We start from the raw sequence: 27,768 nt of genomic DNA on the forward strand, positions 1-27,768 counted from the left end.
CATATTACTTTGACCTAAAGACTTTTGAGAATCAGCCAAAGCAGGAAAATCTCTTTACCTACCTGCCTAAAATAAAGTACAAAACTTCCTTCGTGCAGAGGAAATTTACATCTATAAATGTACGCATACCTTCGCCACTCCAAAATCATCTGAGACTTTGATCTGCATAACAAGGCTACCTTTATTTACCATAACCCCCTCCCCTCCCATAATTTGTTTCCACATACCTCCCCAACCCCCAAACCCTATTCCTTTCTGTAGCTCAGGTTGATATACAAGCCTCAATCATTTGGCCATTTCTTTCAATCTGATATTTTTGTGGACTCCCGTGCGCACGTAAGTAGTGAAATTGTTTTTCTCATGTTCACCTGTCTCATGTCAATTTAATTCGTAGACCAGCCAATGTATCTAAAAGAGTAGAAGGAAACACTTTTTCCTCCCCTACAAACTATCTCCTCTCCTCCTCCTGCTCTAAATTGTTTCACGTCCCGGGCAAGAGAGAGCCCCTCCAGGCAGCCCCGCCAGGTCCCCAGAGTTGGAGCCGTTCTCCCCAGCACGCTCGCCGGCGCCCCTTTCCGCCACCCCCGGAGACAAGCAGGGGCAGCGCATGTATCCCTCGGAAGACACCAGGCAGGCGAGAACTGCAGATGCAGCGGCTCACAGAGGAGGAACTGATGGAGAAGGCGGGGAGTGGGGTGCAGCACAAAGGGACAGACGCGGCAGAGAGGACACCTCCTCGCCCTGTTGTCACGGCGCTTTACAGCGGGCGCTACTGCGCAAGTCAGCGCTGCGCCGCGGCGCCTGCTGGGAGTTGTAGTCCACGGAGGCTGAGCCGAGGAAGGTGGCGGCGGTTTCCGAGGAGGCCGCACTCGGATCGGAATCCTACTGGGCGGGGCTCGTCTGAACCGCCGCCTAGTCCTCAGCAGAGAGAGAATCAGTGCAGTTCCCTCCCCTGCGCTCGCAGCCGTTCCTCCCACCCAGGCTCTACGAAGACCCCGCTCCCGCCTCGGCTCCGGACGCGGGCCACGCCCCCCGGCGCTCGTGGGCGGGACCTCCCTGGGGGCGGGGTTTCGCGGGCGTCTCCGAGGCGCGTCCCCGCGAGTGGCCTGTTGTTTCCTGGCGGGAGGCGTGCGAGGGCCCTGTCCATGGATCGCGCGGCCGTGGCGAGGGTGGGCGCGGTCGCGAGCGCCAGCGTGTGCGCCCTGGTGGCGGGGGTGGTGCTGGCCCAGTACATATTCACCTTGAAGAGGAGGACCGGGCGGAAGACCAAGATCATCGAGATGGTGAGTGCTGGGGCTCGGCGCGTCCGTCGCGCTTCAGGGAGCCTGCAGGGCCGCCCGTCCGGCCTCGTCTGCCTGTCCTGGGCCGATGCTCGAGTGTGATGGGGAGCTGTCGGCGGCGCCGGTCAGGCTGGGTTCACACAGCTCGCGGGACCCGGGCTCCCCGTATGCGGCGACCCCGCGGACTCGGTGACCAGGACTGGAGCCCCGGCGGCGTTACTCGGGTGCTCGCGGCTTTCGTTGTGATCCCGTTTGAAAGAACAAGGATGGAAATAGATGATTCGGAGACAGTCTGCCTCGTGCTGCAAAACCGGTTTCTGTAGAAATAAACTGCAGGTCCTAGGCAGGTGGCTCCTTCCCATCCCGTGTCCCCCAGCATCCGCGCCAGACCGGTGCAAATAGTGCACTTCCAGTTCCCACGTCGGGGCTGCGATGAGTTACGGTATGAGGGGGTGCAGTATCTTCAGTGTCTGAAGAATGCCGGTCAAACCAGTGGGAATTCGAATATTTTATTTTGTATGTGAATTATTCCTTCTTGTTTCAGACTCTCAAAAAGTATCCACGTGATTTATTTTTCCATAGTTTGAGATGTTTAGTTTTGTTGTTTAATTAGATCCGACTCAGCAAGTCATTCCCTGACATGCATTCTAATGTACTTACTGGAGTGCATAATCCTGGGTGTACTCCAGGTCGTGTGCTGTACTTGTGAACATTTGCGGTGAAGTGTTTATGATAGAAATAAGTTGAGAATCTACTGCTATACTAAATAACATCATTTTAGGTTGTACTACTTGGAATTTTTCAGCATCTGTCGTATTTTCAAACTGTTGAGATGATTTGTCCCCTTGGTTGGTATTGGCCCCAGGTTGAATACAGGAATATTTTGCAGATTAAAAGAAAAAAAAAAAGTTAACTCCCGCATGTCTCATATTCCAATAATATTCCTAGGTTTTGAATTAATTTATTCTTGGGTAACTCCTTTTCTCCACCTGTATATACCCACAGCAGCAAATGTTTTTGTCTCAGAAGTTTCATTTTATTCATGTTGGGGCCTGCTTAGAGAATTTCAGTGGCTTTCTTTTGCCCAAAACCCAAAGTTTATAATGCATATATGGGGGGGAAAACGAATTGCCATGCCTTCCTGTGTTTACTTAAACTGTGGATTGGTCTGTTACATAATTTCTCTAAACCAATTAGAGCTAAAAATCAATTGCTTTTACAAAATCCTACAATGATACCGTCATAGGAACAGTTTGCTATCTTTGTGAAAAATAATGAAGGCCCATCAAGAATACCAACGTTACTTATACTATAGAAATCAGTCAGTATTTACATATATACATAAGAATGCATTATTTTAATTCAGATTGTAATATATGTGTGGCCTGCTAGTAGCTTTTCAATGGAAAAAGTGCAAAGAGCTTCATGTTTTCAACTTTTGTAATTTTAATAGGTTGCTTTTTCAAATGGGATAATGTGACTGGGAGTCAGAAGACCTGGGTTCGAATATTGGGTCTCTCTCTGTAATAGCCGTGTTTTAGGGGGCCTGCTCTGCCCATCCCCTACCCACTTCCCTCAGAGAATTTGTACAAACCCATGCTGTCCAGTGAACATAGCTCATATTGGTTACAGTTAATGGAACCAGAGGTAACTACCTAATCTAGGTGGGTCTGTCTGTAGCTGGGTAGGGAAACAAATGACTTCTGGGACTTGGCTCAAATTGATGCTTTGTCTTTCAAGAGTTTTTAATTGAGAGACTTGGGGGAGTTGCTACTGGACTGACTGTGCATAGTATAGCTGAAATGTCCTGTAGGGCAACAAGATAAATATACAGATGAAGCCAGTCAGAGGACATGCTGGAAATGTTCAGAGCAGAGATAAGAAGAGCCATTTAGTGAAGCTGGCTCTTTCTTTCCTCCCAAAGCTAATTATTCGTGCTTTTGTGTGTTCCCTGAGACCAAGAAAAGTGAAACAATTACCTCCACTTATTTATGGAGTTAGTTTGGGTAGATTTCTCTAACTTGCACCCAAAATCTTTTAAAGATTACTAATTAATTTATCATAGTCAATACACTTTATTTTTAAATAAACTTTTTATTTTAGAACAATTTTAGATTTACAGAAAAATTGAGCAGGTAAGTATGGAATTCTCATACATCCCACCCCCAGTGTCCCCTACTATTAACATCTTGCATTAGTATAGTACATCTGTTACAATTAATGAACAAATAATGATAGATTACTAAGCACCCTTATTTTATTCAGATTTCTTTTGTTTTTACCTAATGTCCTCTGTCCCAGGATCCCCTCCAGGATACCACTTTATACTTAATTATCATGTCTCCTTGTCTCCAGTTGGCTGTGACAATTTCTCATATGTTCTTTATGTTCTTTACAGTTTTGAGTAGTTGTGGTCAAGTATTTTGCAGAATGAGCCTCCATTGTAATTTGAAGTTTTTCTCATGATTAACTGGGGTTATGGGTTTTGGGGAGGAAGAGCACAGGTGAAGTATTATTTTCATCACATCATATCAAGGGTGCATACTATCAACATGACGTAGGGCTTTACCCTTGATCACCCGGCTGAGGTAGTGTTTGTCAGGTTTATCCACTGTGAAGTTATCTCCCTCACCCCTTCCATACTGTGCTCTTTGGAAGGAAGTCACTATGAGAAGTCCATACTTATAGAGTGGGGAGTTTTGCTCCACACCCTTGAGGGTGAAGTATGTATAAATTAATTGGAATTCTACACAGGAGACTTGTCTATTCTTCCCCACTTATTTACTTATACATTCGTATTTATAACAGTACTCTTATTTATTTTATGTTTTGGGTTATAATCCACTACTTTTATTTTCTTGCTGACACAGTTCCAGCTTTGGCTATTGAGAGCTCTGTCAATTGGCTTTTAAGTTCCTTAGAGTTCCCTACTAAGTTCCCGATTGTCAGTAGACTTTCTTATTGAAACTGAAATATTGGATGCCAACCAGATGAAACTGTGAGAATGAAAAGGGTTAGAACAGAGGTCTTGGAAAGTATGCCCCATAGGCCAAATCCCACCCACAGTCTTTTTTAGTATGGCCCTTTCAGAGAGCTAAAAAGGGTTTTTTCATTTTTAAATGGTTAAACAAAATCAAAATAATGCCATTTTGTGACAAGTGAAAATTATTTGAAATTCAAATTTCATTGTTCTTAAATTAGTTTTATTGAAACACAGCCATAGCTTTCATTTATATACTGTCTGTGGCTGCTTTCATGCATTAAACATTCCATGCATTATGCTACTCAACATAATGATCCTTCACACTACTTATCGGGACACCATAAATACCAGTGACTATGGGGTAGCTCGACAGTGTTTCATATCGCCTATCTGTGTGAAAAGACATTTTCAGAGATGAAATATGTAAAGTCTGATTACAGATCAGCATTACAGACAAACATTTACAATAGATTTTGATGCTAGGGAAAATGCTAACTTTTGAGCCCCAATTAAGTGAGAAATGTTACTCCCCCAAAAAAAGATTCCATGCTCTCATTAGTAAACCTGTATTACCAAAAAAAAAAAAAAATTACTATTATATTTTAGATTTTACAATAAACTTGTGGAAATTAGTTTTTTTCTCTAGTTATGTAAGTACCTCTATAATATCCTCAGTTGTGTCTCTCAGACCACAAAGCTTAAAATATACAGTGACTGACCATTTATGGAAAGTTTCTGGACCCCTGGGTTAGTAGATAAATTCTTGCCTAAAATTTTGTGATCTGGTTGGAGAAAGCAGAATGTACACAAAAACTAACAATTTATATTCATAAGCATACTAGAGCAAAATCTTAGCCTATGAAATGAAGTGTGAGTACTTCTATTTTAATCATATTCTATTTGTTATCAAATAATACATATGGTTAAAGTTAGATCATAAATTAAAATGTTATAGAGAAAAACTCTTTGGATATTTGGAGCTTTACAAGGTGTCAGTATTTCAGTTTGTCCTCTGATTCAGGGCTTGGTTCTCTGCTTTAAAGATGTAAAAACTCGGGCCGAGCCCGTGGCGCACTCGGGAGAGTACGGCGCTGGGAGCGCAGCAACGCTCCCACCGCGGGTTCGGATCCTATATAGGAATGACCAGTGCACTCCCTGGCTGAGTGCCGGTCACACACACACACACACACAAAAAAAAAAATATGTAAAAACTCTGGTCATCATCTCAGTGACAGATTCATGTTAATGGAATGCATAAGCAATTGGAGTTTGGATCAGAATGACAGCTTTTAAAGGTATAATGCCCATAATCCTCATGTTCAGAGCACTCTTTTCCCAGGATCAAGGAACCTGGGAGACTTACATAAAAATAATTGCTTGTTGATGATGGAATCCTGTTGTCATGAGGACTCTGGAAATGCTTGATTAATTTCTCTAGTGACCATAAATATTCATTTTTGCCAGATTCAGCATCTTTCTTCTCAGGATGTTGGTTAAAATATTCTTTTAACAGATTACTGCATAGTTCTAAGATTAAATCTTTCTTGTATATTCAGACATTTCCCCAAAGCTGTTTCCTGGTACCTGGTATGGCCGTTCCTCAGGGCAGTGCTTCTCAAAATTTTCCGGTAAAGGAACTTCCCAACAGCAGAGGAGAGCGAACACTTACACCTGAAGGTCTGGAGGTAGACTACCACACATGAGAGTGCTTGAAAAAGTTTGTGGAAAAACAGAATTAAAAGATAATATGAGGGCTGGCCAGTTAGCTCACTTGGCTAGAGCATAGTGCCATGTGTAACACCAAGTTCACGGGTTGAGATCCCCATGCCAGCCAGCTGCCAAAAAAAAAAAAAAAAAAAAAAAGATAATATGAAGGTTTCCATGCACTTTTTGATGACCTCTCTGTATATATTTTTTTCAATCTTCTGTTTTAGCTTTAAAATTCATTCAGATTTTGCACTCTAATCCAGGATTATCAGACTAAATTTGTTTTAATATTAATTAAAACTTTTTTCTTTTCTGAAAAGAAAAACTTTGATTAAAATTAGTTCTTTAAGCAGATTACCATATTTTCCCCTTGTTTAGGGGTTATCTCCAGCATACCACTGAATGCCCATGAGAAGCCTAGTAAGAATGGGAACCCAGTCATAAATCCTTCAAATTCTTGCTCTTCCACTTAACAGATGGTGTGGCCTTGAATAAGTTATTTAACCTTGCTAAGCCTTGGGTTAAATAAGCTGTAACTTTGAGCCAGTTCCTCCATCCCTGTATGCCTAGATTTATTCTCCATATCTGTAAAATGGGGAATACTCATATCTATCTCTAGTTGTAAGAGTGAAATGAATTAAAGTATGTAAAGCATTTAGTAGCATCTGGCCCATAGTAAGTGCTTAATAAACTGTAGCTACAATTATTATACTAAAGCGCAGACTATCAGTCCCTCTTACATCCTACTGTCATCTTTCCTTGTGGACACTAGTAGGCCATAATTTTGAACTCCTGGTCTTGTTTTCTCTAATCTTTCTTTATCTCTCCTAAGCCTTCATTGTAAAAACTCCACTCTTTCTTTAGCCATCCATTACCTTTTCTTGTGCCCTATTTTTTTGTAATTATCCCCAGTAAGGATGACTTGGACTTTTTTTTTTTTTTTTTGACTGGTAAGGGGATCACAACCCTCGGCAGGGTGTGGTCCGCACCGCGCTCAGCCAGTGAGCACACCGGCCATCCCCATATAGGATCCGAACCTGCGGCCTCCGCGCTCTGAGCACCGCTGCACTCCCAGCGCCGCACTCTCCCGAGTGAGCAACGGGTTCGGCCCAGACTTTTTGTAGACTGAAACAAAAAGATAAAAGTGGCCAGACATGTAGCATCTAGAAGTTTGTACAGTTTACACAGAATTTTGCACAAATGAAACTGGTCTTTGAAGGTGAATTACAATAGGTAATTGTAAGCCCCCTTCCCCCAACCTCTCTTGGATTCCTGCAGTTTCAAGGCCTTTCTCATATCTAATCACCATCACTTCTCACTTGCTACTTAGTTTAACTCACCGTTCCAGTCGAGCATGCCAACACAGATATAACCTGTTCTCTCTGGGCCCTTCTTGACCAGGAGTGGGTACTCTCTTGGTAAAAACAAAGATTCTGGAACAAAGCTTGAGTGCCCATTGGAAGTTTCCTGCCAGGCAAAGAAACCTGCTCTAACACAGCTTTTGAAGGCTGAGGCTCCGAGGGAGGGAAATGTAATCATAGGTGTCTTTAATGTACTTTCTTTATATTGAATGATACATAACAACTTACTGTGTTTTACTGGGTTTTTTTTTTTTTTTTTAGCTGTCCAGTATGGGAATCCGAACCTGTGGCCTTGTTGTTATAACACCATGCTCTAACCAACTGACAGGCTGATTATTATGCATGACCATTACTTCCATATTTTATGCCCTCCAGAGATCATTTACCTGCTTTCAAATTAATTTAAGTTTAAATATAAAAGCATTACCAATAATAAACTTTTGGAGAAATAATAGAAGCTGTGATTTTGTCTTATACAAAAAAAAAACCCTAGTACTTGAAACTAAATAAAACTGCCAGTGATTAAAAAACAGCAGTATACAAGTACTAAACGTGGCTTCTAGAGAAGACAGTCATGGGAGAATCTTTACACCATTTAAAAGTGTGTGTGTGGGGCGACCCCGTGGCGCACTCGGGAGAGTGTGGCGCTGGGAGCGCGGCGGCGGTGCCGTGGGTTTGGATCCTATATAGGGATGGCCGGTGCGCTCACTGGCTGAGTGTGGTGCGGGAGAGACCACGCCAAGGGTTGTGATCCCCTTACCGGTCACAAAAAGACTAAAAATAAAATAAAATAAAATAAAAATTAAAAAAAGTGTGTGTGCGGCTGGCTGGTTCGCTCAGCTCGTTAGAGCACAGCCCGTTAGAGCAAAGCCTTGTAACACCAAGGTCACGGGTTCGGATCTCCAAACCAACCAGCCACCAAAAAAGGAAAGGAAAAAAAAAAAAAGGAAGATAAAAAATGTGTGCAGTTAGCTATAGGAGGATTGGGAAAGCACCAATGAAACTTGTTATTTTTTGGATAAGGTGCAGTCACTTTCAAGAGGAAATACATTTTGAAGTGAAATATTTATTTTATTTTAAATGCACATATGTGTATATATGTTTATACACACACATATGCTGTTTATAAGAATTTGTCTTATTCTTTCTAGAGTATGGTGGTAGAAGTCTTGCAAGGGTTATTACCAGTTATTTGTGAATGAACGATATATTTCCTATTGTATAATTATCATCCTTCATTTAACTCAAGTTTTCCACAGCTTCAGGAATCTTAGTTTTCCCTGCTATCCCTCCTTGGTTGTCATTCTTATTAGATAGGTTATCCAAGAGTATGGGTTTTATTTGTTTCTGTTCAATTTTGCATTTGGCTACCCAAATTTACTTTGATCTCTCAGTGAAATAATTTAGAATTTGGTGTTCCATTGTATTCATTCCAGAGAGTAATCCAGAAAATTTAGTGTACTATAGCACAGAATAACTCTTAATATATTGATAACAAATTGGATAACTATTCTAATTATTTAAATTCTATATGCTTAATTTGTACTTTGAAATTTCAGAAAGCTAAGAAATTTTTCTTTTAAATCCAAGGTGTTAAAACACAGTACTAAAGCTGATTTTTAAATTTAAGCCCCTCTATACTTGTATACAGCATTATTCTGTTGGCTCCTAAAGTAAATTGAACCCAGACCTTTCCTAGGAAGGTTTTAAAAACTAAAATAAGGGATCCCAAACTAAATTACTTTCACAGAAAAGAATGACTTTATTTGATAGACTGTTCAGTAGGCAGAAAGAGCTAGCCGATGAGAGCAAATAGTTCTAGCTTCACCTATTTACTGAGGGAAATAGAATTACGATCTTTAAACTAGAGAGAGAATAAGAGTTTTATGATCTAAAATAAATAATTAAATTTGATGATCTCTAAGATCTCTTCTTTTTTTGGGAGGGGCGGCTGGCTGGTAAGATCACTTCTAAATGTGAGTGGTTTGCTGAATAGACATGACGCAAAGAATGTAAATAAAACACTTAATATTTTTCTCTTTTGTGGCTCCTTTAATATTTATTCACTGGTGGTAATCTTTTCCTGGTGAAAACAGTAATAGGTCCGTGACTCTTGCTCAGTCTCAGGTAAAAGAGAATCTTGTAATACATATATCTGAACAACATGTACACAATACATACATATAGTTTTTCTTTGTCAATTTAAAAACTAAGTCAATTTTTAAAAAGTTTTTAAATCACAGGAGTCAGTCATTTCTATAAATAAAAGTGGGCAGTTCTGTGTAATATTCACAATTTCAGAATTAACTTTGAGGTGAGACTTGGAAGTGGACATTACTAGGACTCACCAGCATGTTCAGTTCCTTTCCCCTTCTTGTGTTTCAGCCCTCCATGTTGTTGGGCAGGCTCTGTGACTAATCCAGCCAATAGACAGTGTCCGGAGACCATATGGTCACTTCTGGGATAACACACTCTGAGCAGTTGTCCATGTTCTTTCCTTCTGCTGGGGCACACCCTGAAGCATCATGTTGAGAAAGAGGTGACAGTATCAAAGCAGCATGGAATATTGAGCCAGTATTGGGAGGACAGCTGCCCTGTGGAGTCATCTGCACCCATATCAGACTTTGTGTCAATGAAAAATAAACTTTGTGTGTGTGTTAAGGAACTGAGATGTTGGCGTTGTTACTGCGCTATAGCCTGTCCTAATACAGACTTCTTCACCACTCCCAAGCTATGGCTTACTGCAGGTGGCTTCTCCCCTCCTTAGTTAATGGTGGCCGGAAATCTGGGATGGGAGAGGACATCACAGTCAACTTCTTCCCCCAACCCACCTCCCCCACTAGCCTGGGACTTTTGGGTCAATGGGATAGGGGGAAGGGAACAGCACTGAGGAAATAAAGAAATGAAATAGTTCTCATTTGACTGGGTAGATTGGTGCTCTCTAGGCCTGCAAGATGCTTATTTCTCTTGTCCTTCACTGCTTCCCCTCATGTGGGCAGTGCCTTTCCTTCAGCAGCCCACTCTCTCTCTGCCCTTAATGTTTTAAAGTGACCCCATTTGGGCTCTTGCTTTTGATGTCCTTCTCTCTCAGGTGGTTTTTTTGGGCCAGATGTAAATAGGTTCCAGGCTGGTTCTAAAAAAGGAGGAGAGACATCAGCGAGACATGTACACAGAGTGACGACCATTTGCGAGCCAAAGAGAGAGGTCTTGATCTTATGCTTCTAGTCTCCAGCACGGAAAGAGAGATAAATTTCTGTTGTCCAAATCACCTAGTCTGTGGTAATTTGTGATGGCAGCCCTAGCAAACTAATATAATCCTTCTTTTTTTTCTTTTGAATTGTTTTAATGGACTTTATTTTTTAGAGCAGTTTTAGGTTCACAGCAAAACTGAGAGGAAGGCAGAGATTTCCCTAATCCCCCTGGCCCCTCACACGCACAGCCTTCCCATTACTAAAATCCCCCGCCAGAGAGGTACATTTCTTATAACCGATGAACCTACCTTGACACATCATCACCTGTGTATTTCTTTTCTTTTTTTTGTTTACTTAAAGACGCTCATGAATATCTTTGATTCTGCTTTATTTCTTATTACAGCATATGTCATCGCTTTTTTTCCCCAAAGGGATACTCAAAAGTTTTCTTGCCCAGAGTCAATGTTTAGCACTCAGAATCAAAACAGAACGACCTCACTTGATTAGAAAGTTAGATGTTCCGGGTAGCACAGAACGTCTTCAAGATGATTTTCATATCACAGAATCGTGTCTGTCTCACTGCTGACATCCTGCACGGAACCTACAGGATGAAAGTTTCACCCCAGGAAGTGACAGCCTCATCAAGGGTAAGATATGGGCCTGGCAACCAAGAACTCTTCCCCCAGAGAAGATGTGGATCTGTGTCTCCTCCACTTTTTGAGGAGCCAGCTAGGGGTCCAGCATACACCCTCCCCAGTATCATGTGATGGTCACCTGTGCACTCATCCTCCCACCCCTCTTGGATTAAGGAAGACTGAAGACCAGCCCTTTCTCAGGGGAATGACTTTCCTCCTCCCTGTATTGGCAGGGCTGTTGGGACAGTGTGATTTCTCAGTGATTTCCTACAGTGTGGTTGCCTCCCTCAAGGTTGGAAGGGGTTAACCACCATTCCGGGAATTAATAAATTTTATTATTTAAGCTGAAGTAAAAAAAATAAGTGTTTCATCTGTAATGTAAAGAAACTGAGTCTCACCTTTAAGAGAATGAAAGTTGTAAAGTATTATATTTTCTGAAAACCATTTATATCAGTGGATCTTAAATTAAGATGAGTTTGAAATGATTTAAGAAGTTTCTTTTAAAATACTCATTTTCTGGGCCAACCCTGTGGCTCACTTGGGAGGGTGCGGCGCTGGGAGCGCAGTGGTGCTGGGAGTGCCTAGGTGGGTTCGGATCCTATGTAGGGATGGCAGGTGCTCTCACTGGCTGAGTGCGGTGCTGACTCTAAGCCAAGGGTTACGAATCCCTTACCGGACACACACACACACACACACACACACACACACACACACACACACACACACACACACACACACACACACACACACACACACACACACACACACACACACACACACACACACACACACTTTTCTTTTTTGAGTGGAAAGGGGATCACAACACACACACACACACATACACACACTCACTCATTTTCTTTTCTTCTTTTTTGAGCGGAAAGGGGATCGCAACACACACACACACACACACACACACACACACACTCATTTTCTTTTCTTCTTTTTTGAGCGGAAAGGGGATCGCAACCCTCCACACGGTGTTGCTGCACCACGCTCAGCCAGTGAGCGCACCGGCCATCCCTGTATAGGATCCGAACCCGTGACCTTGGTGCTACCAGCGCCGCACTCTCCCGAGCGAGCCACGGGCCGGCCCCAAAAATACTCATTTAAAAAGTCAGATTGTCCTTACATGCAGTGTGCAGCATAGTTTGAGGACTGCAGTGTTACGTGGTATGTTTATTGAGTGCCTAATATGTGATTGACATCTTGCTCATGCCTTATGAGATGTAAAGAATGATAAACCCCATCGAACCACTACATTAATCAAAAAGAGATAAGAATTATACATATTTGGAAGGAAGAGTCTAAACACCCCACTTATAGACAATATAATTGTCTACCTAGAAAACCTTAAGGAACCAGTTGAAAACCTGTTAGAATTAATAAGTTCATTAAGGTGACCAGAAATAAGATTGAAATACAGCAAAATCTACAGCATTCTGATATACCAGCAAAAAAATTTTTCAGTAAATTGGAAAATGCAATAGAAAAAGAATCCTGTTTATCACAGCAACCAGAAAAAAAGCCCACAAAACACTAAGGAATTTTAAGCCTTTGCCATTGAGGAGATAAGGCATATATAAACATGAGAAGTTAAATAACAGAATAAGACAGTATGTGAGAATGTATATGAAACAATAAACCCTATGGAAATTTATTCATTCAGCAATTACTCGTTTGCATATCCTTTGTATGCCAGCACTGTTCTAGCTACTTAGTAACAGCAGTTAAGAAAACACAAAAATCCCTGTCCTTATGAGTACTGAGGTTGGGGAGGATCAGAGAAAGAATTAATAGTGAAATCGGAAGAAGCAGAATTTAAGCTGGGCCGTAAGGTTAAATGAAATACAGAGGGAGCTTTGCGGTACCTGGTAAAATGAGCAAAGCCGTGGAGGTAGATAATGAAAATCTGGTTGGAACAAAGATGCTTGTTACCTATTAAGGGTTGATAGGAGACAAGGTTTGAAAGCAGGTTGGAGTCAAATTTCAGACAGTTTTTAATACCATGCTGTAAGTTTTTCTTGTGCATGAATGGGGAATTTCTCATTGAAAGTAGCATTTATAAATTCTACTTGCTGGATGTGGAGACAGTGGGGATCAAAGATGACTGTAGAAATTCTCTTCCTGTGTGACAAGATATGATTGACAGAAACAAATGAGGGAGAGCCAGTTACGTAGGGAAGGAGTCAGCTGTGTTGAGTCTAAGGTGACAGCATGAAACTGAAATAGAGCTCCCTACACCCTCATAACGTAGGCTGTCTGCTTCTGTAGAATTGTTGCTTAACCTAAGTAACTCCATTTTGCCCCCGTCTGACCTGCAGACTACCCCCTCTTCTGCATGAGAAACTGTTGACCTCATAGAAACAAAAACCATTGCATAGAAACAGGAGCTGTACACAGTGAATTATTACATCGGAGCAGGAACCATACACAATGAAAACTTGTATGCTTGACTGCTCAAATGGCTCATTATCGGCCTCTGTGACCCAGCTCCCTAGCTTGCTTTGTGCACATGTATAAACCTGTGTGCCAACGGGATGTAGTTTTTGCCTTTAAAAACCCCACAAGACCAAGGCCTGAGGCCACTCTTTCTGGTTGCTCCTTGGGAGACAGATGCTGGCCAGCTGGAGTGAATAAACTGCCTTTTTCTGCACGAGTGGTGTGTAAGTGCATTTCTTGTGAGAGGGTGCCTCACAATATTTTGGAGGCCCCAGCAAGATACTTTCTCTCGCGAGTATATCCCTCCCTGCACTTATCTCCTAGGAGAAGATAGAGAAGCTGTTCCTCTTCTCCCTGGAGGCAGATGGGGCACTTTACTCTCTCCCCAGGTAGGTGAGATCTCAGTAAGGGACGGTGCACACACCAATGGTTGGACTTAGGGGGAGGCTGGACACAGCATTAACTCCCCTAGTCCTTGGGCTCCCAAGACATCACTGAGCCCATTGATAATTTGGATTTGAGTTTGGGACTTTCAAGTCAATAGGAATTGTGTTTCTGTGTTTCTTGTTCATCTTTGTTGTTGTGATTGTTGTGTCTGTGGATACCTTAGAGTAATTTTGGACGTGGCCACTTGTCTGTCTTTTTTGTGTTGCCAGCTGTGTGTTTTTGTGTCATTAACTGTGGTCTTATATAACAAATAGGACAAAATTCCTCCTAACAGGTCTGTGGGACAACCCCCTTACATACAGGTTTGGATTAATATAATCTCTGACAAGCCATCATGACTAAAAAGGTGCCTTAAAAAAAAAGTCCCAAGGTGGATGGAAATAGAACACCATCTGTGCTTTTTAACTAAGCCTTCTCTTCCAGCTTCTCCAAAGAAGATCACCTCCCCCACAGCGCCTCCTGTACTCTCTGACACCTCTGAAGACCCAAGGTGGCTTTAAAAATTGAAAATAATCTAAGAGTATTTTCTTTAGTAATTTCTTCTCCCTTCACTGGAGAAGATTTAAAAATTTGGGGAAGGTCGATGATAAGTTAAACAGCAGTAGTTCATAACAGCAATGATTTAATCTCTGAATATACTGTAACCAAAGAAAAGAATTTGAAAAACTGTTGTAGTACTGCTAGATTAGTCCCAGAATGTCATTTTTGATTTATTGGCTTTTGTTACTTTATGTCATGCTGACCTTATTGTTAAACACAGGTTTGTTTGCATTCTTTCCACTCATGGAGAAAATGGGGAAAACATTACTTTTAAGTTGGTTGAAAGCATTAACTGACAAAATACTTGAGAAAAATGTGAATTAGGCAGCTAAGAAAACATACTCTGTTCACTTAAAAAATACAGCCTTATTAACTCCACAGTGTAAGAGATGTCAGAGTCAACATTTAGGTAGATATAAATAAAATATTTAAATGGTAGTGTAAATAGTTTTTAGGGCATACACATAGCTTTTTCCTAAAGAATTGCTCTGGCAATTTTGTTAAAAACCAATTGACCAGAACTGTGGGTGTGTTTCTGGACTTTCTTTGCCTGTTTCCCATACTCGGAGTGGCATTGCCTCTCCCTGCAATTCCTCCAAACCCCCCCTCGCTCCTCCACCTGATCTTTCCCTCTGCATACTCAGAGTGGCACTGCATATCAGTCCTCTCACTGCAGTTCCTCCAAACTCCCCTCTCACTCCAACAGGCTCCCTTGCCTCCTGAAACTCCTCAAGACCAGGCTCTCTTTATGGTTTACAACTGGAAAAATCAAAATCCTTCTTTCTCAGAAAAACCTCAGGGCCTCACCTCCCTCCTGGAGACTGTTTTCTTTACCCACCAGCCTACATGGGATGATTGTCAGCAGCTCCTGCAGACTCTCTTCACGTCAGAAGAACGCAAGTGGATTTGGAGGGAGGCCCTGAAAACTGTTACTGGTCATGATGGCTGACCCTCTGATGACTCTGTTCACCTTGAACGCATGTTCCCCTCTAACAGACCCAGGTGGGACTCAAACATGGACCAAGGTAAGGGAGCTCTCGACCTGTATCGCCAGACTCTCCTTAGGGGACTCCGCACAGCAGCCCAGAAGCCCACTGACCTATCAAAAGGTGAAACTATTCAGGGACCAAAAACAACCCCTGCCACTTTCCTGGAACACCTTATGGAGGCTTACAGGACCTACACTCCTGTGGACCCTAAGACCCCAGCAAACCGGCGGGTGATAAATATTGCCTTTGTTACCCAGTCAGACCCAGATATTAGGAGAAAGCTTCAAAGACAGGAAGGATTTAAAGGAAAATTGTTATCTGAGCTGGTTGAAATTGCCCAGAGGGTCTTTAATGACAGATAGTCCAGAAAAGAAACAAACCAAAAAGCTAGATCTTAAGGATGCCTTCTTCAGCCTCCCACTGGCCGAAGTGGGCTAACTTCTCTTTGCCTTTGAATGGACTGACCCTGGGGGAGGATACTCTGGACAATTAATTTGAACTCACCTCCCCCAAGGATTTAAAAATTCCCCAACCTTATTTGATGAAGCCCTTTACCCTGTTTGTTGCTGAGATGTGAGACATTGCCAAGGGGGTGCTCACCCAAGCCCTGGGACCATGGAAGAGGCCTATCGCCTACCTCTCCAAGAGGTTGAACAGTGTGGCCACAGGATGGCCAACCTGTCTCTGAGCCATAACGGCAACTGCTTTACTGGTAAAAGAGGCCAACAAGACATATGCTTAGTGGTCCCCCCACTCTGTACAGACTCTCTTACAAAGTGTACTTGAATGCTGGCTGTCAGGCTTTACTTCTAGATCAGCCCCTAAAAACCATGGCTCTGAATCTGGCTACCCTCCTCCTGGATGACAACCCAACTGAGCCTGTCCATGACTGCCTCGAAACAATCAAGACTCTCTGAGGTCTCTGGCCGGACCTGATTGATGTACCCTGGACAGAGCCTAATGAAATGCTATTCACTGATGAAAGCAGTTTCATCTCCAATGGAATCAGGTATGCTGGGACAGCCATGGTAACTTTAGATCGGGTCATTTGGGCTCAAACCTTAAGCCAAAGAACATCTGCTCAAAAGGCTGAACTCATAGCCTTAACACAGGCTTTAAAGCATGGAAAAGATAAAACTGTTAACATTTATACTGACAACGGATATGCTTTTGCCACTGCCCATGTTCACAGGGTTTTATACAAACAGGACTATTAACATCAGAAAATAAATAAACAAATAATAAAGCAAAAATACTAGCCCTCCTTACGGCCATATGGTATCCAAAAAGAGTGGCCATCATACATCGTCTGGGGCACCAAAAATAATCATTTGAGTCCCAAGGCAATGCTGCTACAGATTTAACTGCCAAAGAGGCCACATGAAAACCAGTTGGGCCATTTGACTCTTTAATAGTTGTTCCAGCACCTCAATTGCCTCTGACTCCCCACTATAATAAAGAAGAAGAAAAACATGGGAAGATCTTAAAAGCCTCCAACAATGCCATGAATTAGAAAATTCTGCCAGGCCACAGGATTTATTTGCCACAGGCTCTAGGCAGATTGCCGATTAAACAGATACATCAAGGAACACACCTGGGATCCACAAAATTAACTGAACTTTAAAAAAATATTGTTACACTCAAAATCTTGACAAAATAACAAAAGACATTGTTACCAGATCACAAATCAATCCAGGGCCAAAATCAAGGCTGCCCATTGGAACCAGAATGCAAGGAACCAACCCTGGCGAACACTGAGAAATTGACTTCACCGAGGTAAAACCTGGACAGTATGAGTATCGCTACCTTTTGGTGTTCATAGACACTTTTTCTAGATGGGTAGAAGCCTTTCCTACCAAAACCGAAACCACTCAGATAACACTAAATAAATTGTTACAAGAAATTATCCCCAGATTTGGCCTACCTGTAATCTTGGGGTCTGACAATGGCCCAGCTTTCACAGCACAAATTTCCCAATTATTAGCTAAAACATTAAAAATAAATTGGAATTTACATTATATTTATAGGCCACAAAGTTCAGGATGGGTAGAATGAATGAATCGGACTTTAAAAGAAACATTTAGCAAATTAAAACTGGAAACTGGCAAGAACTGGGTGAGCCTCCTTCCCTTTGCCCTCCTAAGGGCTAAATGTACCCCCTACATATAAGGAATTACCCCTTCTCTGTTGCCCCACCTCAAAGATGATAAACTTGCTGAAATCACTAACCATAACCTTCTTCAGTCTCTTCAGGCCCTCCAACAGGTAATATGCCAGATTCACCCCTTGGTCAGAGAGGCCTACCCACTGACAAAAGCAGTTGGTCAATTCTGCAAAAAGGCCTCCTGGAATTTGAGAGGGGTTACATTGAATCTATCGATCAATTTGGGAAAGATTGACATCTTAACAATACTGTCTTCTATTCCATGAACATGAAATGTCTGTGCATTTATTTAGATTGTCTTTAATTTCTATTAGCATTATTTTGTAGTTTTTACGAGACAAGTTTTACATGCTTTTGTTAAATTTGCTCCTAAACATTTTATTCTCTTCAATGCTATTGTGAATGAAATTGTTAAGTTCATTTTCAGACTGTTCATTACTAGTATATAGAAGTACAATTGCTTTTTTCATTTTAATCTCAGGTCCTCAAACTTGACAAACATGATTAGTTCTAGTAGCTTTTTGTATGGATTCCTCAGTATTTTCTACACACAGGACCATACTATCTATGGATAAAGAGAGTTTTACTTGTTCCTTTCCAATCTGGACCTCCTTCTGTGTCATGAGCAGACTGGCTAGCATACAATGCTGGCCCCATACAGTGCTGCATAAAAATGACAAGAATGAGCATGCTTGCCCTATTCCTCAGTTTATTGGAAAAGCACCCAGTTTTTCACCATTAGGTATGATGTTAGCTGTGAGCTTTGTATAGATGCACTTTCTTAGATTGAGAAAGGTGCTTTCTATTCCTAGTTTATTGAGAGTTTTTCCAATTAAAAAACAATTTAAAAATGTAAAGTGCTTTGATAAAAAGATTTACACCAAGTGGTCAATCTGACAATGTTGTAAAAAGTTAATTTTTTCCTCTTTGCTGTGGTCATTGTGTCCTACACAGAGGCTGGACCTATCTGAATGTGCAGCAGTAGCTGCACCCATACATAATCCACACAGTCAGACTAACGAGGTGGATTGTACATGGCTCTAGGGAAATCTGTTGCTTCCATACCAACCATTCAGGTGTTATTAGAAACAGCCTTGTATTAGTCAGAAAACACATTAAAGAAAGAGAAGAGTCATATAGTAATAATAAAAATGGGTTTAAAAAAAAATCTCTTTCCTGGTCACCTTGGTGAATGAACAATCAACCAAACTCCTTGTTTTACATACTAAGTACAACAAATTAAGTACCGATGAATCAATGGTTTGATTCCTTCCTAAAGAGAACTTGGGAATGAAATAGAGCTCCCTGCATTGTCATAATGTATGCTATCTGCTTCTGTAGAATTGCTTGCTTAACCTAAGCAACTCCATTTTACCCCCTGTCTGACCTGCAGGCTACCCCCCTGCTTCTGCATGAGAAACTGTTAACCTTCTCATAGAAACAGTGCTGTTGCATAGAAACAGGAGCCATACACAGTGAACTACTACATGGGAACAGGAACCACACACAATGAAGACTTGTGTGCTTGATGGCTCTAACAGCTCATTCCTGGCCTCTGTACCCAAGCTCCCTAGCTTGCTTTGTGCACCTGGACAAACCTGTGTGCCAACGGGATGTATTTTTTGCCTTTAAAAACCCCACAAGAACAAGGCCTGAGGCCGCTCTTCCTTGGTTGCCCCTTGGAAGAAGGATGCTGGCAAGCTGGAGTAAATAAACTGCCCTTTTCTGCATGAGTGGCGTGTAAGTGCGTTTCTTGTAGGAGGGTGCCTCACAACAAAACTTCATGTGGAAATGTCCGTCAGGCATTTAGAGACAGGACTATGCTAGGGAGAAATGGAGATGAGTATTTGGGAGTCACCTACATAGAAGTTAAAATGTGTTCCAAGGAGAGAAGAGCTAAAGGCCAAGATCTGAATTTTGCAGAAAATTCTGTTATGGAGCTGGAGAAAAAAAAAAAATTGAAGAAGTATGACTTTAGGAGTAGTGTGTAGCTTTACCAAAGCCAAAAGGTAAGATAATGGTTAAGGAAAAGAGTGAATATCCAATTATGGGAGAGGGGGGAGTAGTGAATCAGAAATTTAGTGGAGTGAAGGCACAGTAGGGTAGCTAATGTAGGCTACTCATTTGAGAAGTTTTTTTGTAAAAGGAATGAATTAGGGGGCTGTAATAAGAAAACCAGAATCAAGCAAAGGGTTTTTGTGTTTTTTCAAAAGAAAAGGTTGAAAATGTTGGTAAAGGGTCTGATATTTATGATTTATATAAAATACAATTTGGATAAGTTACATTCAATTGTAATTATGTCTTAAATTCCATTCATTAAAAAGATTAATTCACACTCTAGTTATTAAGAATATACAAAGTCATTTATTGACTTTTACCATCATCTGGGTTTTTTTCCTCCCTAATGCATTCTGCTCTGAGTGAATTGAATATTTACTTCCAGTTTGCTTTATAGTATTCCTCTCGTGTTACTTAAGATGTCATTGATGTTTTGGGAAAAGCCTTACCTGCAGTTTCAGAAATGACCAAAAAAATAGTGAGATTTGGCATATTCATATTTTAGTTTTACATTGCAGAAATAGAGTAACCATTTATGATGTTACATAACTGAAAGAGTAAAAAATAGTAATAAGGTGAAAAGTAATAAGGTATGATCATAGTTGTTTTTTTTCTTTTTTTCTTTTTTTCTTTCTTTCTTTCTTCTAGCTAGCTGGTATCAGGATGTAACCCCAGACCTTAGTGGTGCTGGCACTGTGCTGTAACCAAGTGAGCTAATCGGCCAGCCATAGTTCATATTTTATTTGTTAAATATATTGCCATTTAGAGCAACAGGACTTTGTGGCAGCACAGATGCTACAGTTATACAAACCCAGCTTTGAATCTAGTCTTTCTCATTTATCAAGCCACGTGACCTTGGGTAAGTTACTTAACCTCTCTGAGTCTCCATTTCTTCACATATTAGTTGGGAGGTAATAATAGTACCTGCTTCACAGGGTAGTTGTGAAAACTAAATGAAATAACCTAGTGCCTTGAACATAGTCGCTGTCTTTGAGAGCTTATTTCTTATGATCATTAAATAAAGGGATTAATGACAGGCAGGAATGACTTTAAATTTACCAGATAAACACTGATTCTGGTTACATTATTAGCCAAGATAGGAAATGGGGTGTGTGTGTGTGTCAGGTTTGAATAACAGCAAGGAGGTAGGAAAATGTGGAATAATAAGTTCACTTTAAGTCATATTGAATTTGAGATAATCAAGGAATAGCCAAGTAGAAATGTCCATGAATTAATGTAAGTAAAGGGCTTAGAAAAGGGCCTGGTCCACAGTAACCAGTATACATTACCTATTGTTATTAGCAACTGAAAATGTAAAGCTGGAGCTCTGTAGATAAACTGGGGCTAGAAAGAATCTCTTCCAAAATGCCTGGCCTCTTGACAGTAGTAATGGGAATGGGTATGGTTTCTCATCTGTAGTTTTACAGCAAGAAGAAAAGAGAAAACCTGGCAATGCCAGCATTTAAGGGGTGTTCAGTAAGGAAAGTAGAAAGCTGTCAGAGGTGGAATAACGGGAAATGTTTCCAAAAGAAGGGGCAGAACCAGCAGTGTCAGTCTGCGCCAAGGTCAGAAGTTGGACTGAAAGGCTATTGTAGCAGTGAGTTGAGCAGCCACTGGAAGAATGACAAAGTGAAGAAAACCAGAAAGCGACTTAAGTAGAGGAAATAATGGTGTTAGGACAGGTGTTTTGTTTTGTTTCTGAATGGTTGACACATGAGCACGCTGATGAGCAGAGGAGCAGTGAAAAGCAAATGATTAAAAAGATGTGAGAGAGGAGGAGCAGGAGTAATCAAGTGAACAAGATTCCAGAGGAGCCAGCAGGGCAAGGGCCAGAGACACTAGTGGACAGGTGCCTGTTGAAAGGAATATGGAGCTTGTCTCTCTCTGAGTGTGCTGCTCATATTGTTTTACATATAGTTACTTATTGTGCATATTCTTTTTTTTTCTTTCCTGGCAGCTGGCCGGTACAGGGGCAGAACCCTGGACCTTGGTGTTATCAGCACCACCCTCTAACCAACTGAGCTAACAGGTCAACCCCCGTATTCTGCATATTCTTGTTTACATTATATCTTATTTACAGCGTTACATTAATTGCCCCTACCTACTTCATTTTGTACTTCTGTCCAGTTGAACTGATTTTTCCTGTTAAATGGTGTCTCCTTCCAAACTTAGTATATAACGAACTGCTTTTTTAATTTCTCCTGCATTCCCAGAATTGTTTTTTTCTAATTCTGTATTTTATCAGCAAATTTCTCATTTTCCTTTACTTAAACTATCCAAAAAAAAAAAAAAAAAGATAAGATGACTTAATTTTATTCAGTTCTTCTCATTGCCTTTATTACCCCCCCCCCCCCAGCAGGACTATCTGTCCAGTGAGGTAAAATGCAAGCACAACACCAGAACACACGTGTAGTCCTAACATTATTCATTAAAGAGCAATATGGAGGGGAGGAAGTTATTTGGACAGCAAGATGAGGGAGATGGAACTGTCACTAGAACCTCTCCAACCTGTTAAAAACTGTCATTTCTAATTTAAACATTTCAACTATTTACGGTTTCCTTGTGAACATCAACTATTACTCCTTAAATAGCTGGTGTTGTTTTTTGAAACTTTAGTATAGTGTGTTTCTTTCCAGGAGATAAATTTCTAACGAAAACTTCTTCCACTTTAAGATAATATCGGATGTTCTCTAAGTACTATACTGAGTCGAAAGCCCACTATTGAGTCTATATTTAGAAGAGGGGTGGCAGACTAAGATTTAAACAACTGCTTAAGTGAATAAACACTATGATAAAGACTTTAAGAATATCTCTGTATCTCAACTTTTATCTAATTTATACTAGTCCTAAGGTTTATGACCTTTTAGGACCTGTTTTAAATTCTTTTATCTTTTTTTTTTTTCCTTTTTTCCTTCATGCAAAGGAGCAGAATGTTTTGAATTCTTGATTTGTTTTGTGAAACTTTTTCTCTGAACTCCGTTGACATTTCCTGATGATTTCCCATAGTTTAGCAATTTATATAGGGTCTTATATTGTTTACTGTTGTGTATGGTCTTTGAGAGCCTGAATAGATTTGTATATTTTTGTCTCCCTTTTTTTAATACTTGCGCTTGACTAAGAGAAACAGAGAAACCCAAAACAGTGGCTTCAGAAAACAATACAGATTTTATTTTTCTAATGGAATGAGAAATCTAAAAAGCAGGCAGAGGCTGGCCAGTTAGAGCATGGTGTTATAACACCAAGGTGAAGGGTTTGGATCCCTGTACTTCCAGGTGCCCTCCCCCATAAATAAGTAATAAAAAATAAAAATTTAAAAATAAAAATAAAAAGCAGGCAGTTGCTGGTGTTAACTGGGGGTACAAGGATATCAAGGCACAGATCTTTGAAACTTCCTTGGCTTTTCTCATGGTCACAAGGTGGCTGTTGCAGTCATGGCCAACATTTCCATGTTCCAGGCAACAGAGAGGATGAAGTAGGAAGGAGAATGCTTATTTAGGTCAATCTGAATTTTCTGCCTCCATGTCATTGGAGAGAACAGAGTTATATGTCCACCCTAATGTAAGTAAAGCTGAGGAATTTTTTTTGCTTTAACACATTGCCACCCTCCAACAAAACTGAGATTTTACTAGTAAAAACGAAGGGGAGAATATTAGGTACTCAGTAGAGAACACAAATTCAGAATAGCTTTTGTCTTTTGTCTACCTCAAGAGTAGAGATATATTCACTCACACCTGAAATATGTAGATTTTAAGTAGTTCTCAAGATATGCCACGGCATTCATGCATTCATTCTAGTGAGGTTTAGAAGGTAGATTCTCAATGATGTGTCACAACTAGCATAAAAGCTAAAGTCCTAGCAGTATTGCAGGAATGAATGAATGTAAGTATTGTGAGAGAGACCAGCAAAAGGCTGCAGTGCAAAGAAATAGGAGATGACATTGGGTAATGAGTGATGGCTCTGGTGGTATTTGAGAGGTGAGTCATGATTGATCCAGTTTGAATAAAATATATTATAAAATAAGAGAAATACATAAACTTTTAACATTGGCAAAAGATATATCCAAGATCATCTTGAATCCCCAAATTTGCAAATATGAAAATGTTTGTATCAGGCATATGACTTTGTCCTTTCAAATCACATTTGTCACGTTTCCTGTGTATTATCCTCATGCCACAAGTTAACCACATTTTCAACTTTAATGAAAAGTTTGATCTCTTATCTAATGAGCCATTTTTATGTTAGCTAGAAACAGTTACTTCCTAGAACAGTTTCAGTTTTACCAATTTTTTTTTCTTATTCCTTTTGTTGTGAATTCATTTATGCAGCAGATGGAGCCACCTTTGAACTAGACATTAATATTTTAAATTTATCCAAAAACTGTTTTCTGGCCAAAAGCCATCACATTGTTAGATCCTTTCAGCTTCACTTGGATTACCAATAGTCATTGATTTGGTGGCAAGGAGTGGTTTTTTTTTTTTTTTTTTTGGCAAAAAAGAGTAATTTTCAACCTGGCTAAATAAGGTTTATAAGAGCTGGTTATATAAATCGTGACAACTAGAGGGCAAAACCTTGTTTTGAAATATAGGATCCAGGGCCGGCCCATTGCTCACTCGGGAGAGTGCGGTGCTGATGAAATATAGGATCCCACATGCTAGTGTTTTACACCAATGGTTCTTAAAGAGTGGTCCCAGACCAGTGGAGTCATCATGAAGGGGAAACTTGTTACATATGCACATGACCTAGCCCCACCCCAGACATTACTGAATCAGAAACTCGGGGGGGGGGGGGGGGGGGGGGGGGGGGGGGGGGGGAGCAGTGTTTTAACAAGCCCTCCAGGTGATTCTGATGCATGCTAAAGTAATGCTGAAGTAAACAATTCAAATTCTTAAGTAAAATATAAATTTTATGACACAAAACTTTCTGATTACTTGCTCACAAATAGTCAAAATTGGGAACGCCAGACAAATACTGTGAAAAGAGATAAAGCAGAGTAATGAGGATGTAGAAAACTGGACCCTTTCATTTATAGTACTCTGTTGAAGACAGTATATTGTATATTGCTTAAATAAATCATGTTGTGTTCATATAGTAAAATATTGTACAGCTGTTTGAAACGAAAGTATCGATTGAACAATTTGTCTCTCAGATGTATTTAATTGAACAATTTGTCCCTGGATATTTGTACTAAACCCTGCTAAAATCAAAAGTCAAACCAACAGGAAGTTGTTTGGATATATGCAGTAGAAGGGAATTGAAAGCATGATTTCCAAATCCATCGCACCACATAAATTCAGGCGTATATGAGTCCAGCGTGTCCGGAGGAACTCCTGTGATGGTCTTGTACTTTGCTTTACAGTTGTTCCGATAGGACTTGATATTTTGAGTATGCATGCCAAGAGGTGACACAAAATGGGCGTTGGGATCATTATGGTTAACCTGAGCATGTTGGAAACTTAGGAGAGGCTGAATGTTATATGCAGCCCATGAATTCGAGTGAGTGGTAGAACCTGGTTGCAAAATTGGCAGCAGAGTTTGTGCAGAATGGTCACCAACAGTGTCCAAAGAACCAATGAGCTGGTTGATGGGTAGTATTTACGATAGCAAAACCCCACATTTGTGGCTAAAACAGGAAGAATTTGACCCAAGGGACAAACTGTTCAATTGATCCAACATAAAAGTAAATCTGTATGAATTAACATTTTAAAAAGCTCAAGAGATAGCAAGTTGCAGAACAGTTGTGCCCCCAAAAGAAATACACGTGCATATGCTTGTATGTCATTGGAAAGTTTTGAAAAAATACATTAAAGGCTGTTTGTAGTTGTTACTGATGATAGTGGACTTGGAAGGATGAGACTGGGAAGGGAGACTTTTCATCCTTTAACATTTTACACATGCCAAACGTAGAAGTATGAGTTCTTAATACATACTCTGTTTTCCTTGTGTCTAATCAAAGTCTTATCTTCCTCTAATGTTTTATCTAAACCTTCATCAATAAGTTCGGTTTCCACGTTTTGGTTTTCTTCAGCTTTTAAAGTGTCTGGAACACAAACTTTTGTGCGATGGCTGAGAACTTCAACACACCAAATGTTTCATCACAGGCAAAAACAACACTGGCTAATACTGACAATCATACATATTTTCCCTTTACCATTAAAAAAACATTTAGAAGAGTGGGTCAGTTTGCTTTCCCGGAAAGGCATATACTCTTGAAATTTTGACTTTTCACTGTTCTTCAAAACATTATACAGTTCCCCAGAGTCACAAAGAAGTGTTGATGTTCCCCCCTCTTAACCTTTCACCTTTATTCTGTCTTCATGCTCCGTTCTGAACCAGCAAGATCGCATAAAGACAGTTCATTGACTCGAATTATATGAGACATTTCAGAATCTTCAGTCTGTAATATTCTAATAGTGAATATGCTGTGACTTCTATTAGAAGCACTGTTCAGTTTTGTGAAGGCTACACTCTGGTGTTTTACTCCTAGTTTTTGTTTGTTTTTGCCGGTGGCCAGTACAGGGATCCGAACCCTTGACTTTGGTGTTGCGACACCACCTCTAACCAGTTGAGCTAACCGGCCAGCCCTATTCCTAGTTTTAAAAGTCTTTATGCTTCTTTGGAATCAGACACTTGAATACATTGTAGATATTTTATGAAAGAATATCCCTTTACATTTTGGGAAAAGCGCAGCATCTTTCTCTTTTGGAACTTAGATGATACAGAATCAAACAAGTCATAAATACATTCATTGTAAGTCTCAAAGAAAGCCACACAGAAAACTTTACATTACTGTCCATATTCAAGCTAGCTTGTTCACGGTGTTTCATGGAGTTTTCAAACTCTGGGATATTCAGAGTTTGTTAAACTTCGTAAGAGTTTCATAATTGTCCTTATGCATACAGCCTCTTCAATTTGCCGAAGTAATGCCCTTTGCTAGCAACTTCATCTGTTTTTTGGTCTGGTGATAACCGTAAGTTTTCTCTGAATCTATGTGGTTTAAGGTTCGCCTCGTATGTAGTTTTTTCGGAAGACTCAATAAATTCAAAGTTCGAGACAGAATGCCAGTATTTTCTTCCGTGCCTTGAAATGTATATGTTTTTCCTGAATTGGTTAGTCCATAAGTAAAAACCAGCCGACTTTGTCCTTTCACGAGGGTTTTTACCCAGGTTGCATATGCAACCCTGAAAGACTACCTCCTGTGTAGTTACTGGGCCAAAAATCTTGGAAAAACTGAATTTCTGTGTCGTCTACCCAGAGCTTTTCTCACTTAACTGACCAAGGATGTTCTGAGGCTCTTTCAGCAGAACAGCCTGTGAATCCAGAACATGCATACAGCCCTTAGAGTCATGTTCTTTTTCTGACTGTCAATGGTCTTAGTCTAAGACAAACATGGAGATAATCTTTAGATTCCAAACTGTTTGCCTCTGTTTGAAACAACTAAGGAAAATTCAGGAGAGATCAAGTTTAATGCCATCAAAACGTATTAACGAAGGCCCTGCAAGTGGGTCTGCACTGAAAACATAAGATGGTCTGGGCAACCCAGTGTGATTCCAGCTAGATTCCTTCTGCAAACGTCCTGGCCAGCCCGCGCTGCGAGCGCCCCCGCGCCTGCCTTCTCAGATTCAGGCAGCGGCGCCGCGGGCGGGGCTTCCGGGCGTCAGGGGCGGGGCTTCCCGGGCGCTGTGGGTGGGGCTTCCGGGCGCCGCGGGCGGGACTCCCGGGCGTCAGGGGCGGGGCTTCCGGGCGTCGCGGGCGGGGCTTCCGGGCGCGGCGGCCCTGACTACCTTTCGCACTGCAGGTCGTGATCTGTGTCTAACACGTATTTGAAATGTAATGTCATTGACCTTGATAGTTCTTTTCCTCCCCTTAAAGCTAGCAGTCAGGGAAGTCTATATACGACAGTTTTTCTGTCAGCAGGTGGCAGACTTTTCTCTCTGCTAGGACACAGTGCTACTTTTCAAAATTACCTTGCTG

The 27,768-nt window shown here is 40.9% G+C and overlaps 1 protein-coding gene across 1 annotated transcript in view; it reads left to right on the forward strand.

Moving 5' to 3' along the window:
- Positions 1 to 1,105: 1,105 nt before the first annotated feature.
- Positions 1,106 to 27,768, forward strand: part of NT5C3A (5'-nucleotidase, cytosolic IIIA) — a 55,091-nt gene continuing 28,428 nt past the window's right edge. Inside the window, exon 1 of the mRNA XM_063107757.1 lies at positions 1,106 to 1,283. Within this exon, the coding sequence (XP_062963827.1) occupies positions 1,146 to 1,283 (138 nt within the window). The 5' untranslated portion in view covers positions 1,106 to 1,145. The remainder of the gene's footprint in view (positions 1,284 to 27,768) is intronic.

The sequence above is a fragment of the Cynocephalus volans genome, chromosome 9 (assembly GCF_027409185.1).
Source record: "Cynocephalus volans isolate mCynVol1 chromosome 9, mCynVol1.pri, whole genome shotgun sequence".
In the NCBI taxonomy this organism is placed as follows: Eukaryota; Metazoa; Chordata; class Mammalia; order Dermoptera; family Cynocephalidae; genus Cynocephalus; species Cynocephalus volans.